The 15,499-nt window shown below is 47.1% G+C and overlaps 1 protein-coding gene across 7 annotated transcripts in view; it reads right to left on the bottom strand.

The window, feature by feature from the left end:
* The window catches only part of DNAH9 (dynein axonemal heavy chain 9), a 1,014,643-nt gene that overhangs the window by 392,835 nt on the left and 606,309 nt on the right, over positions 1–15,499 (bottom strand). For all 7 annotated transcript variants that reach the window (XM_063960955.1, XM_063960958.1, XM_063960957.1 and 4 more), the window contains one exon: positions 11,244–11,451. In XM_063960955.1, the coding sequence (XP_063817025.1) occupies positions 11,244–11,451 (208 nt within the window). The remainder of the gene's footprint in view (positions 1–11,243; positions 11,452–15,499) is intronic.

Genomic DNA, 15,499 nt, shown 5'->3' with positions numbered 1-15,499 from the left:
ACAATAACCCGAATTAGTTAACAATAACTATGTACAATTATTGCAGATAATCCGCACTTGGGATGGGCGCCCAGCATCCACTACGGACTCCGAGAAATAGAATTATCGGTAAGTAAATTCTTATTTTCTCTATCGTCCTAGTGGATGCTGGGGTTCCTGAAAGGACCATGGGGATTATACCAAAGCTCCCAAACGGGCGGGAGAGTGCGGATGACTCTGCAGCACCGAATGAGAGAACTCCAGGTCCTCCTTAGCCAGAGTATCAAATTTGTAAAATTTTACAAACGTGTTCTCCCCTGACCACGTAGCTGCTCGGCAAAGTTGTAATGCCGAGACCCCTCGGGCAGCCGCCCAAGATGAGCCCACCTTCCTTGTGGAGTGGGCCTTTACAGATTTAGGCTGTGGCAGGCCTGCCACAGAATGTGCAAGTTGGATTGTGCTACAGATCCAACGAGCAATCGTCTGCTTAGACGCAGGAGCACCCATCTTGTTGGGTGCATACAATATAAACAACGAGTCAGATTTTCTGACTCCAGCTGTCCTTGCAATATATATTTTTAATGCTCTGACAACGTCCAGTAACTTGGAGTCCTCCAAGTCACTTGTAGCCGCAGGCACTACAATAGGCTGGTTCAGATGAAATGCTGACACCACCTTAGGGAGAAAATGCGGACGAGTCCGCAGTTCTGCCCTGTCAGAATGGAAAATCAGATATGGGCTTTTGTAAGATAAAGCTGCCAGTTCTGACACTCTCCTGGCCGAAGCCAGGGCTAGTAACATGGTCACTTTCCATGTGAGATATTTTAAATCCACCTTTTTTAGTGGTTCAAACCAATGAGATTTTAGAAATTCCAAAACCACATTGAGATCCCACGGTGCCACTGGAGGCACCACAGGAGGCTGTATATGCAGCACTCCCTTAACAAAAGTCTGGACTTCAGGAACTGAAGCCAATTCTTTTTGAAAGAAAATCGACAGGGCCGAAATTTGAACCTTAATAGATCCCAATTTGAGACCCATAGACAATCCTGATTGCAGGAAATGTAGGAATCGACCCAGTTGAAATTCCTCCGTCGGAGCACTCCGATCCTCGCACCACGCAACATATCTTCGCCAAATGCGGTGATAGTGTTGCACGGTTACTTCCTTCCTTGCTTTAATCAAAGTAGGAATGACTTCTTCCGGCATGCCTTTTTCCTTTAGGATCCGGCGTTCAACCGCCATGCCGTCAAACGCAGCCGCGGTAAGTCTTGAAACAGACAGGGACCCTGCTGAAGCAAGTCCCTCCTTAGAGGTAGAGGCCACGGATCTTCCGTGATCATCTCTTGAAGTTCCGGGTACCAAGTCCTTCTTGGCCAATCCGGAACCACTAGTATCGTTCTTACGCCTCTTTGCCGTATAATTCTCAATACTTTTGGTATGAGAGGCAGAGGAGGAAACACATACACCGACTGGTACACCCAAGGCGTTACCAGCGCGTCCACAGCTATTGCCTGCGGATCTCTTGACCTGGCGCAATACCTGTCCAGTTTTTTGTTGAGGCGAGACGCCATCATGTCCACCATTGGTCTTTCCCAACGGGTTACCAGCATGTGGAAGACTTCCGGATGAAGTCCCCACTCTCCCGGGTGAAGGTCGTGTCTGCTGAGGAAGTCTGCTTCCCAGTTGTCCACTCCCGGGATGAACACTGCTGACAGTGCTATCACATGATTCTCTGCCCAGCGAAGAATCCTTGCAGCTTCTGCCATTGCACTCCTGCTTCTTGTGCCGCCCTGTCTGTTCACATGGGCGACTGCCGTGATGTTGTCCGACTGGATCAACACCGGTTTTCCTTGAAGCAGAGGTTCTGCCTGGCTTAGAGCATTGTAGATTGCTCTTAGTTCCAGAATGTTTATGTGAAGAGACGTTTCCAGGCTCGTCCACACTCCCTGGAAGTTTCTTCCTTGTGTGACTGCTCCCCAGCCTCTCAGGCTGGCGTCCGTGGTCACCAGGATCCAATCCTGTATGCCGAATCTGCGGCCCTCCAATAGATGAGCACTCTGCAACCACCACAGAAGAGATACCCTTGTCCTTGGAGACAGGGTTATCCGCTGGTGCATCTGAAGATGCGACCCTGACCATTTGTCTAACAGATCCCTCTGGAAAATTCGTGCATGGAATCTGCCGAATGGAATTGCTTCGTAAGAAGCCACCATTTTTCCCAGGACTCTTGTGCATTGATGTACAGACACCTTTCCTGGTTTTAGGAGGTTCCTGACAAGCTCGGACAACTCCTTGGCTTTTTCCTCCGGGAGAAAAACCTTTTTCTGAACCGTGTCCAGAATCATCCCTAGGAACAGCAGACGAGTTGTCGGCATTAACTGGGATTTTGGAATATTCAGAATCCAGCCGTGTTGTTTTAGCACTTCTTGAGACAGTGCTAATCCCCTCTCTAGCTGTTCTCTGGACCTTGCCCTTATTAGGAGATCGTCCAAGTATGGGATAATTAATACGCCTTTTCTTCGAAGAAGAATCATCATCTCGGCCATTACCTTTGTAAAGACCCGAGGTGCCGTGGACAATCCGAACGGCAGCGTCTGAAACTGATAGTGACAGTTTTGTACAACGAACCTGAGGTACCCCTGGTGTGAGGGGTAAATTGGAACGTGGAGGTACGCATCCTTGATGTCCAAGGACACCATAAAGTCCCCTTCTTCCAGGTTCGCTATCACTGCTCTGAGTGACTCCATTTTGAACTTGAACTTCTTTATGTACAGGTTCAAGGACTTCAGATTTAGAATAGGTCTTACCGAGCCGTCCGGCTTCGGTACCACAAATAGAGTGGAATAATACCCCTTTCCCTGTTGTAGAAGAGGTACCTTGACTATCACCTGCTGAGAGTACAGCTTGTGAATGGCTTCCAAAACCGTCTCCCTTTCGGAGGGGGACGTTGGTAAAGCAGACTTCAGGAAACGGCGAGGCGGATCTGTCTCTAGTTCCAACCTGTACCCCTGAGATATTATCTGCAGGATCCAGGGATCTACCTGCGAGTGAGCCCACTGCGCGCTGAAATGCTTGAGACGACCGCCCACCGCCCCCGAGTCCGCTTGAGAAGCCCCAGCGTCATGCTGAGGCTTTTGTAGAAGCGGGGGAGGGCTTCTGTTCCTGGGAAGGAGCTGCCTGTTGGTGTCTCTTCCCCCTTCCTCTGCCTCGTGGCAGATATGAATATCCCTTTGCTCTCTTGTTTTTAAAGGAACGAAAGGACTGCGGTTGAAAAGTCGGTGTCTTTTTCTGTTGGGGAGTAGCTTGAGGTAAAAAGGTGGATTTCCCGGCTGTAGCCGTGGCCACCAAATCTGATAGACCGACTCCAAATAACTCCTCCCCTTTATACGGCAAAACTTCCATATGCCGTTTTGAGTCCGCATCGCCTGACCACTGTCGCGTCCATAAACTTCTTCTGGCCGAAATGGACATAGCACTTACCCGTGATGCCAGTGTGCAGATATCCCTCTGTGCATCACGCATATAAAGAAATGCATCCTTTATTTGCTCTAAAGACAGTAAAACATTGTCCCTATCCAGGGTATCAATATTTTCAATCAGGGACTCTGACCAAACTACTCCAGCACTGCACATCCAGGCTGACGCTATAGCTGGTCGTAGTATAACACCTGTATGTGTGTATATACTTTTTTGGATATTTTCCATCCTCCTATCTGTTGGATCTTTAAGTGCGGCCGTCTCAGGAGAGGGTAACGCCACTTGTTTAGATAAGCGTGTGAGCGCCTTATCCACCCTAGGAGGTGTTTCCCAGCGCGCCCTAACCTCTGACGGGAAAGGGTATAAAGCTAATAACTTCTTTGAAATTAGCATCTTTTTATCGGGGGCAACCCACGCTTCATCACATACATCATTTAGTTCTTCTGATTCAGGAAAAACTATAGGTAGTTTTTTCACACCCCACATAATACCCTGTTTAGTGGTACCAGTAGTATCAGCTAAATGTAACGCCTCCTTCATTGCCAAAATCATATAACGTGTGGCCCTACTGGAAAATACGGTTGATTCGTCACCGTCGCCACTGGAATCAGTGCCTGTGTCTGGGTCTGTGTCGACCGACTGAGGCAAAGGGCGTTTTACAGCCCCTGACGGTGTTTGAGGCGCCTGGACAGGCACTAACTGATTGTCCGGCCGTCTCATGTCGACAAACGACTGCTTTAGCGTGTTGACACTATCCCGTAATTCCATAAATAAAGGCATCCATTCTGGTGTCGACCCCCTAGGAGGTGACATCCCCATATTTGGCAATTGCTCCGCCTCCACACCAATATCGTCCTCATACATGTCGACACACACGTACCGACACACAGCAGACACACAGGGAATGCTCTTAACGAAGACAGGACCCCACTAGCCCTTTGGGGAGACAGAGGGAGAGTTTGCCAGCACACACCAAAAGCGCTATATATGACAGGGATAGCCTTATAATAAGTGCTCCCTGTATAGCTGCTTTTATAATATAATTTTTGCCACTATTTTGCCCCCCCTCTCTTGTTTTACCCTGTTTCTGTAGTGCAGTGCAGGGGAGAGACCTGGGAGCCGTCCTGACCAGCGGAGCTGTGTAAGGAAAATGGCGCTGTGTGCTGAGGAGATAGGCCCCGCCCCTTTTCCGGCGGGCTCGTCTCCCGCTCTTTAGTGTATTCTGGCAGGGGTTAAATATCTCCATATAGCCCCGGAGGCTATATGTGAGGTATTTTTTTTAGCCAAATAGGTTTTCATTTGCCTCCCAGGGCGCTCCCCTCCCAGCGCCCTGCACCCTCAGTGACTGCCGTGTGAAGTGTGCTGAGAGGAAAATGGCGCACAGCTGCAGTGCTGTGCGCTACCTTTAGAAGACTGAGGAGTCTTCTGCCGCCGATTCTGGACCTCTTCATGTTTCAGCATCTGCAAGGGGGCCGGCGGCGAGGCTCCGGTGACCATCCAGGCTGTACCTGTGATCGTCCCTCTGGAGCTGATGTCCAGTAGCCAAGAAGCCAATCCATCCTGCACGCAGGTGAGTTCACTTCTTCTCCCCTAAGTCCCTCGTTGCAGTGATCCTGTTGCCAGCAGGATTCACTGTAAAATAAAAAACCTAAGCTAAACTTTCTCTAAGCAGCTCTTTAGGAGAGCCACCTAGATTGCACCCTTCTCGGCCGGGCACAAAAATCTAACTGGCTTGGAGGAGGGTCATAGGGGGACAGAGGGAGAGGGGGCATGCCAGCGGCTCACAGTGCCCTGGGCATGCCCCCTCAGTGACGAAAACGGGGCGTGGCTCGCGAACGTGAAACCACGCCCCCTTTTTCATAGGCCACATCTCCTTTTCGCCGCGCGTGTGTCCCTCTTGCCAACTGGACAAAGTTGGGAGGTATGTTATATCTGCCTCCCCTGCAGTGCACATGGTTTTGCCCAACTGCTAAAAAATTTCCTGCTGCGATCAACTTGGAATTACCCCCAAAGTGCAAACCTACTCTTTGCTCTCTTGAGACACCTATGCATCATGTTTTGTGAAGAAGATGCACACTGTGCAAAGGTGTAAATGTCACATGTAAATTCGATCTCCTACTGTTATTATCACCGCCTTTCCTTACATTAAACATTTTCTTTACCTAATACTGCTTAATTTAGCATCATAGATGGCTTTAATTAATTGATGGGATTCTATATTAAATGAGACACTGCGTGTTAAATATTTCTTTTACATTGGACAAAGTGTGCTTACAAATGCAGCTCTCAGTGTCTAAGTGCACGTGGTACTGTAGGTGCAAAAAGAGTCAGATTAAACTCTTGACTCCTCCCTCTCCTTTGCACCCGACATCCAAGCTCTGGCGCAATCTTGTCGGTTCCAGCTACGCAACATTGCTCGCATCAGGCCATTTCTCTCCCAGAGTGCAACTAAACTTATCATCCACTCACTGGTCATCTCACGACTTGACTACTGCAATGTGCTCCTCACTGGCCTCACTTGCTCCCACATCGCTCCCCTCCAATCTGTCCTCAACTCTGCAGCTAGGCTCATCTTCCTTTCCCACCGCTCCACTTCTGCCACTCCCCTTCAACAAAATCTACACTGGCTCCCATTCCCCTACAGAATCCTCTTCAAACTCCTCACCCTCACATACAAGGCCATCTCTAATTCCACTGCTCCCTACATCTCCAACCTCCTCTCCCTTCATACTCCCTCCCGCCCACTACGGTCGGCTGATGACCGTCGCCTCTCCTCTGCCTTGGTCACTGCTTCCCATGCACGAGTTCAGGATTTTGCCCGTGCTGCACCTCTTCAGTGGAATGCGCTCCCCCGCTCCATTAGACTCTCCCCAACCTTGCAAAGCTTCAAACGGGCATTGAAAACCCACCTATTCATCAAAGCGTACCCCTCCAATGCATAACCTAGTCCTTAGGCTGCTCCTCCATCCCCCTGCCCCATGCCTTGGACATCTCTGCTTTGCTCGCATACCACCATCAGGCTTCTACCTGCTTGCACCTCATGTCATCTGTCTGTTGCCCCTCCCCACTAGATTGTTAGCTCTACAGAGCAGGGCCCTCTTTCCTCTTGTCTAAACCCTCTTCTTGACACTTTTCACTCAGCGACCATCTTTACCTGCTTTCTCTCCTGCTGGTAAAGGCTCATCTCTATCTATGGCCGCCAGCCCCAAGTAGTACAATGATTACTCCTTCGCTACTTACATCTAAGCTGAATTATGTTTTGAGAATTGTGTTGCTCTTTGTTACCTGCACTCCATTTTTGTTATTTATTTACGGTTATGCTAAGTTTTGTCTCCCTGTACTGTCCTTTGTACGGCGCTGCGAAACACTTGTGGCGCCCTATAAATAAAATGTAATAATAATAATAATAATAATTAAAAGTTTACAATAAGGCTTGATATCTGCCATTTCTGAAAGTATCAAGATTGCGCAAAATATCGGTTAGTGTGTTCCCATCTTTAGGAAGGAATACTTTCATCTGGCCAACTCATCTGACTGCTGCCAGTTGCTGCAAACTTTGCTGCCATTTTGTACTGTGTTAAATGAGTACCTCTGTAATTAACCCTATGTTCAGCAGTGTAGAAATAGCCCTCGCAGACCCAGCAGTGGATTTGGGGTGCCGGCGCTGACTGGCTTGTCTGACGCTGAGCCAGCACTCCCACCTCCCGCAGAGATATAGGGGATGCGGTCAATTTACCTACAAACAGAATCCTGACATTTAAATTACCGACATGGTCAAAATACCGGCATTTAAAATGTTGACAGGTCAAAAAGTCAACAAATATTTTCATTGAAACTGACTTGTTCATATTTTACTATATCAGTGGACCTGGAGGGGGAATACAATGACCTTGTCGGTATTTTAAATGTCAGTGTTTTGACCTTGTCTGGATTCTGACCATCGGGAGTTTGATTGTAGGTATTTCATACTAAACCCAGATATAGTATAGCCAATAGTGCTGACTGACGCTCCTGCAGCAGCGAGTGGCGCCCAATCAGCAAGAGGTGAGGGTGGAGCGAAGCTTCTGTCTGTTCATGAGGAGTAATGGTTATGGCGGGCGGGCATGATGTGTATGAGAAGAGCACCTGCAGCAGACCCGGGGGTCATGCACTGTCAGACCATATAGCGCTACCCAGTAGTGCTGGGAATGCTGGCGCCGGCAAGAAAAGAGGTACAAAGCTGAATGTTCTACCATGAAACCCCTGACAATGAGCATGACACCCTTGGCAATGAGCATGGAACCCAGAGCATGAAACCCCTGGCAACGACTATGGTGGGTGAGCATGAAACCCCTGAGAATGAGCATGAGACCCCTGACAACGAGCAGGTAATTTAAAAGTAGGTAATTAGAAGCCTTAGTGTGGGGCATAATTTGTAAGGGGCATTATTGTGTGTGGGGCATAAAATCGTGTCATGGGCATAATTGTGTGTGGCATAATGTATAATGGGCATTACAGTGTGTGGCATATTGTGTAATGGGCATTACGGTGTGTGGCATATTGTTTAATGGGAATTACGGTGTGTGCCATAATGTATAATGGGCATTACAGTGTATGGATATTGTGTAATGGGCATTACCATGTGGGGATTATTGTGTAATGGGCATTTCAGTGTGTGGAATAATGTGTAATGAACAGTATGGTGTGTGGAATATCGTGTAATGGGCATTACAATGTGTAGCATAATGTGTAATGGGCATTATGGTGTGTGGTATATTGTTTAATGGGCATTATGGTGTGTGGCATAATGTGTAATGGGCATTATGGTGTGTGGCATAATGTGTAAGGGGCATTATGGTGTGTGGCATAATGTGTAAGGGGCATTATGGTGTGTGGCATAATGTGTAAGGGGCATTACTCTAAGAAGGAAAGAAGCATGAATCAGGATTTTATTATTCTGTGGTAGCCAATGGGGGTAATTCTGAGTTGATAGCAGCAGGAATTTTGTTAGCAGTTGGGCAAAACCATGGTGGTCATTCCTTGGGTGGAGGAGGAGGCGATTCAATCCGGGATTTACAGGAACATTGCTGGAAGCCCTGACGATCCGTGAGGAGGGATACCGTGTGATCCTATGTTCTGAGCGTCTTTTGAACTGTTTAAACTCAGTTCAATTTGATCCGGTAATTACCCGCTGTTAAATAAGCCTGCCTCCTTGCAAAGGAATTTTTATGCCATACACTGTATTTTGTGATTCAATATAGAATCAGTTCCATTATTGTTTGTCTGTATTGTGTGTCAATTAAAACAGTGTTACACTATATTCCATCTTTTCTCTTTACATATCTTGTATACCCTAAATGAAAAAGGGTTAATGCGAATGAACTACCATATGGGATTCTGGAAAAGCGCTGGTTAAGTGTTTACTTCAATCTTTTGTTTGCTATTGTTGTTCTTGGTGGAGGTTAAAAGGGATACCTCTAAGAAGTGTCACACTGACTAGCAGCTGTTTTGCGCACGGGACGGCTCTTCTAACCTTTTTTTGCCATTTGCGCATGCGCAATGTTCGCACTGCGACTGCGCCAAGTAAATTTGCTATGAAGTTTGGTATTTTACTCACGGCATTACGAGGTTTTTTCTTTGTTCTGGTGATCGTAATGTGATTGACAGGAAGTGGGTGTTTCTGGGCGGAAACTGGCCGTTTTATGGGTGTGTGTGAAAAAACGCTACCGTTTCTGGGAAAAACGCGGGAGTGGCTGGAGAAACGGAGGAGTGTCTGGGCGAACACTGGGTGTGTTTGTGACGTCAAACCAGGAACGACAAGCACTGAACTGATCGCACTGGAAGAGTAAGTCTCGAGCTACTCAGAAACTGCACAGAGAAGACTTTTCGCAATATTGCGAATCTTTCGTTCGCAATTTTGCTAAGCTAAGATTCACTCCCAGTAGGCGGCGGCTTAGCGTGTGCAATGCTGCTAAAAGCAGCTTGCGAGCGAACAACTCGGAATGAGGGCCCATGTGCACTGCAGGGGAGGCAGATATAACATATGCAGAGAGAGTTAGATTTGGGTGTGGTGTGTTCAATCTGCAATCTAAATTGCAGTGTAAAAATAAAGCAGCCAGTATTTACCCTGCACAGAAACAAAATAACCCACCCAAATCTAACTCTCTCTGCACATGTTATATCTGCCTCCCCTGCAGTGCACATGGTTTTGCCCAACTGCTAACAAAATTCCTGCTGCGATCAACTTAGAATTACCCCCAATGGCCCTCATTCCGAGTTGTTCGCTCGTTGCCGAGTTTCGCTATATTGCGATTAGTCGCTTACTGCGCATGCGCTAGGTTCGCAGAGCGCATGCGTTTAGTTATTTTACTCAAAAGTTAGGTATTTTACTCACGGCATAACAAGGATTTTTTATCGTTCTGCTGATCGGAGTGTGATTGACAGGAAGTGGGTGTTTCTGGGCGGAAACTGGCCGTTTTATGGGAGTGTGCGAAAAAACGCTGGCGTTTCTGGGAAAAAGGCGGGAGTGTCTGAAGAAACGGGGGAGTGTCTGGGCGAATGCTGGGTGTGTTTGTGACGTCAAACCAGGAACGAAACTGACTGAGCTGGTCGCAATGGCTGAGTAAGTCTGGAGCTACTCAGAAACTGCTAAGAATTTTCAATTTGCAAATCTGCTAATCTTTCGTTCGCAATTCTGCTATGCTAAGATACACTCCCAGAGGGCGGCGGCCTAGCGTGTGCAATGCTGCTAAAAGCAGCTAGCGAGCGAACAACTCGGAATGAGGGCCACTGTGTGGGTGTGCAAGTTGCAAATCTGCAACTAAGGTTGCAACTGCAACAAAATAAGGTAGTCTTTTCCTACAAGGCCACGCCCCTTGCATTGAGACCACACCCTCTTTTTGGCCTTCTTTAGACAGTACTACTACCATGGTCCTTAGACAGTACTTAAAATGGTGCAGATATATAGATGAAAATTCCATCATATAGAAAATAATAATAATCAAACAATAAAAGTAATTTCTCTTCTATTTCTTACTCTGCCATATCCCTGTCTTAATCATCTAAACTATATGGTGCATTAAGAAACAGTATTAAAAAGTCTGGCATTCCAAAATTTCAGCCTTCTATATTGCTGCAGGGTAGTGCAGTATAATTTCAAGTCATTATCAATAATGGGACTGGTAGCACACAGAGAAGTTTTAGTTTACCCTAGTCAAGTACAATTACAGTTATTTAGCTCAGTGACACACATTACTGCATTCTATTTTGGGTTTTATTGCTTTTTTACATTTGCAAGTTGTCCCTGCAAATTTCACAATAGTTTGACTGCAGATCTACTTTATGTATTCCTGACACCCCATACATAGCAGTGTTCTTGGACTCTGAGGTACTCAGATTCCAGATAAGGTACATGGGTAAAGGAAACGCAAGGTGGAGACCCTAGGTTAGCGGAGGGCAAATTCAGTCTACAGAGACCCCTAACAGCTGATGTTTTCCACTCTATCTGTGGATCCAGATCGTAGTACACAAGCTACAGTATCAGATTCAACTGAACGCAAGCAAACATCAGCGCTGCACATTTGTTTGCTGTTTACGGTAGGCTGATTCCACTCACACCTTCAAATACTGCTACCAGAATCAGTCTCTGCCAGTTAACGGAGGCTTCCCGAGTCTTGGGAGTACCGGTGTGATCAGTTTGGCTACCACTGTCTTATGTGGTTGGAAGCCAGGGCATTCACCCTGACTCTAAATGATACTATAAACAAATGTTGGGTTAGACACTCGTAAGTCGGTTTGCACATTACCTTGTAGCATGGCTGATGTGGTGTAATAGTTGAATGGCACATTCTTGATTAAATACTCATCAGGATCTAAAGAAGATAGCTTTTCCCCAACCAACACTGATTTTCCTGTGCCAGCATTGCCGACCAACATTACTGGCCTCTTCTTCTCCAGCAATTTTTCCATAAAGTAACGAACTCTGATGGTCTCATTAGTATGAACTAGACAAGCCTGACAACACAGAAACATGCCATCAATGAAAATACATTCATGTTGAAAATATAATAAAATATTATTCATAAATAATGTATAAGTTTGTATTACACATAGTAGATCCACCCAAACATTATGGGAAGATTATCATAGAGTTTTACTTAACATATTGCCTAATGCCGGGTACACACTTGACCAACTGAACAGCGGTTCGGATGATCTGCCAACCTATCTGACTATTGGTAAGTGCATACAGTTACTAATCGTCCTACTGATGTGTAGTTCCTGATACCATAACTGGCATTTAAATGTGCCCGCCTAGTTGAGATATGGTCCCTGGAGCAAGTGTACAAGTGGGCGTCAGACAGCCCGTACACAGTCAGATGGCCTGATATATCTGCAGATATATCGGGCATCTGTTGTGCTGCACAGCCAACGCGATATGCCTGTGAACTATGCCATATCAGGGGTACACACCCTGCAACAGGCTCATGATATACCGGCCAGAGCGTACCCAGCTTTACACCACTACTGTTCAGGATGGACGCATATAACAATAATTATATGATAATTTGATTACCATATTTCTTGTAAGTGCTCTCCTTCTGCTACTGTGCAATACATTAATAAAGTGTCAAAATGCTACTACACAAGATAATGAGGGGGGAGTGCCATTCATGCTGTCACAAAGACATGATTACAAGTTATGTCCTACTACAGTCCCTGTACGGACTGCTAAACTGTTTAATATGAAATCAAATGTCATTCACATAGCTACTGACAAACCATTTAATACAGGAAATGTAATAAACACAGATAAGATGACAGAGATCCCCTCCTACAGTCACTGTGAGAAGATTTCTTACTGTACATAATGGGAAAGTATAAGGAGCCCTGCTATACAATTCCATGACAAGGGGAAAGTAATGGGAAGGACAAGTACAGTTAGTACTGTATATTTTAAACGTATTCTACCAAATTTAGAGGAAAAAAAGGAGATTTATGGTAAGACTTACCATGCTTAAATCTCTTTCTGCGAGGTACACTGGATTCCACAGGGAATAACATCGGGGTGTAGAGTTGGATCTTGATTTGAGGCACCAACAGGCTAAAGCTTTGACTGTTCCAAGATGCACTGCACCGTGTCCTCTATATCTCCGACTCCAGGCACTGGAGCTCAGTTTTGTTAACCAGTCCAATGCAGTAGCAGGTAAAAGAGACAGTAGATGTTAGCCACATAGAACCACATTCTCACGACAGGAGAAGGTACCAGCGGCTAATGCAATACAAACCCAAAGAAGCTAAGTGCATCAGGGTGGGCGCCCTGTGGAGTCCAGTGTACCTTGCAGAAAGAGATTTAACCATGGTAAGTCTTACCATAAATCTCCTTTTCTGCAGTGGGGTACACTGGGATTCCACAGGGAGTAACATCGGGGATGTCCTAAAGCAGTTCCTCATGGGAGGGGACGCACTGTAGCGGGAACAAGAACCCGGCGTCAAAAGGAGGCATCCTGGAAGGCGGAGGTATCAAAGGCATAGAACCTGATGAACATGTTCACTGAGGACCACGTAGCCGCCTTGCACAATTGTTCAAGGGACGCGCCACGGCGGGTCGCCCAAGAAGGTCCAACAGATTAAGTAGAATGGGCATTAATAGCAGCAGGAGCTGGAAGTCCAGCCTGCGCATAAGCTTGTGCAATCACCATTCTAATCCATTTGGCCAAGGTCTGCTTATTTGTAGGCCAGCTACCTTTGTGAAAATCAAAAAGGGCAAAGAGAGAATCAGATCTCCTAAGGGAGGCAGTTCTCTTCACAATGATATGGAGAGCCCGTACCACATCCAAAGATCGCTCTTTGGAGGACAAATCAGGCGAGATAAAGGCCAGAACCACAATCTCTTGGTTAAGGTGGAAAGATGACACCACCTTAGGCAGATAACCAGGGCGAGTTCTAAGAACTGCACGGTCACGGTGAAAAATCAGAAAGGGTGACCGACAAGACAAGGCACCCAAGTCTGAAACCCGTCTAGCAGAGGCAATAGCCAGAAAAATAAGACCTTAAGCGTAAGCCATTTAAGGTCCACAGACTCAAGAGGCTCAAATGGAGACTCTTGCAGGGCATTCAGAACAACAGACAGATCCCATGGAGCCACCGGAGAGAGACATAGGGAGGTTGAATCCGTAAAACACCCTTAGTGAAAGTGTGAATGTCAGGAAGAGACGCAATCATTCTCTGAAACCACACCGACAAGGCAGATATATGAACCTTGAGGGAGGACAGACGAACCCCTAAGTCCAGGCCCTGGTGCAGAAAAGCCAAAAGTTTGTCAGTACTGAACTTGTATACATCGTAATTCTTAGACGCACACCAGGTGAAGTAAGAATTCCAGACGCTATAATAAATCCGAGCTGAAGCTGGTTTACGGGCTTTCAACATAGTTTGAATGACCATCTCAGAAAATCCTTTGGCCCTCAGGAGTGAAGCTTCAAGAGCCACGCCGTCAAAGCCAGTCGGGTCAGATCCTGGTATACACAAGGGCCCTGAACGAGGAGGTCTGGGCATTGCGGAAGAGAGACCCTGCAGGTCTGAGAACCAATGCCGCCTGGGCCAGCTGGGCCACGCTGGAGCGATTAGAAGTAGTATTCCTCCTTCTTGCTTGAACTTCCTTATTACCCTGGGCAGGAGTGACACCGGAGGGAACACGTACATCAGCCGAAAGTTCCATGGAATTGCCAGTGCATCCACGAACGCTGCTTGAGGATCCCTTGTTATTGCTCCAAAGACAGGAACCTTGTGATTGTGTCGAGACGCCATCAGGTCTACATCTGGTAGGCCCTACTTGTCCACTAGGAGTTTAAATACTTCTGGATGAAGGCTCCACTCTCCGGCGTGTACGTCCTGACGACTGAGGAAGACCGCTTCCCAGTTGAGGACCCCCGGAATGAACACTGCCGATATGGCTGGCAGATGGCGTTTCGCCCATAGAAGAATCTTTGACACTTCCATCATTGCCATGCGGTCTCCAATGCCGCTTTGATGATTTATGTACGCCACCGTGGTGGCGTTGTCCGACTGTACTTGAACAGGCCTGTTCTGTACCAGAGGCAGGGCCAGTTTCAGAGCATTGAACACTGCCGCAACTCCAGAATTTTGATCGGAAGGAGAGATTCCTCCCTGGTCCACCGACCCTGAAGAGAGTATTGCTCCAACACCGCGCCCCAACCCCACAGACTGGCATCCGCCATTAGGAGGACACAGTTGGAGATCCAGAAGGGACGACCCCTGCTCAATCGTTGATCCTGGAGCCACCAGCTCAGAGACAGACTAACTTCCAGAGTCAAGGAAATCATGTGAGACCTTATCCGATGAGGCAGGCCGTCCCACCTGGCATTGATTAGCTTCTGCAGAGGGCGAGAGTGAAATTGAGCGCATTCTACCTTGTCGAAAGCCGACACCATGAGGTCTAGTACTTGCATCGCCGAGTGTATCGACACTCGTGGGCGAGAGAGGAAGCATCTTATCTTGTCCTGAAGCTTCAGGACCTTCTCTGGAGACAAGAACAAACATTGGTTGTGCGTGTCCAGTAATCCCCCCAGGTGCACCATGCTCTGAGCAGGGACCAGTGAGGATTTCTTCCAATTGATGAGCCACCCGTGTGCTTGTAGGAATTGGACCGGCCATTCCAGATGTGTGAGAACCTCTGGGGAGTTCGCCAGGATCAGCAAGTTGTCCAGATACGGCAGGATCCTGATACCTTGCCGACGGAGAATGGTCGTCATGACTGGCATGACCTTGGTGAAGATCCGAGGAGCTGTTGGAATTGATAATGTAGGTTGCCAATAGCAAACCGCAGGTACTGCTGATGCGATACGGCAATAGGTATGTGTAGGTAAGCATCCTGTATGTCCAGGGATACCACATAATCCTTGGGCTCCAAAGCCTGAACAATAGAGCGAAGAGTTTCCATACGGAATTTGGATACCTTCAATAATTTGTTCAAAGATTTGAGGTTGAGAATGGGCCGAGAGGATCCACTCGGCTTTGGGACTAGGAACAGTGTTGAATA

This window comes from Pseudophryne corroboree, chromosome 3 (genome assembly GCF_028390025.1).
Source record: "Pseudophryne corroboree isolate aPseCor3 chromosome 3, aPseCor3.hap2, whole genome shotgun sequence".
NCBI lineage: Eukaryota > Metazoa > Chordata > Amphibia > Anura > Myobatrachidae > Pseudophryne > Pseudophryne corroboree.
The sequence above is the reverse complement of the archived record's forward strand: the minus strand, read 5'-3'. Positions and strand labels throughout refer to the sequence as shown.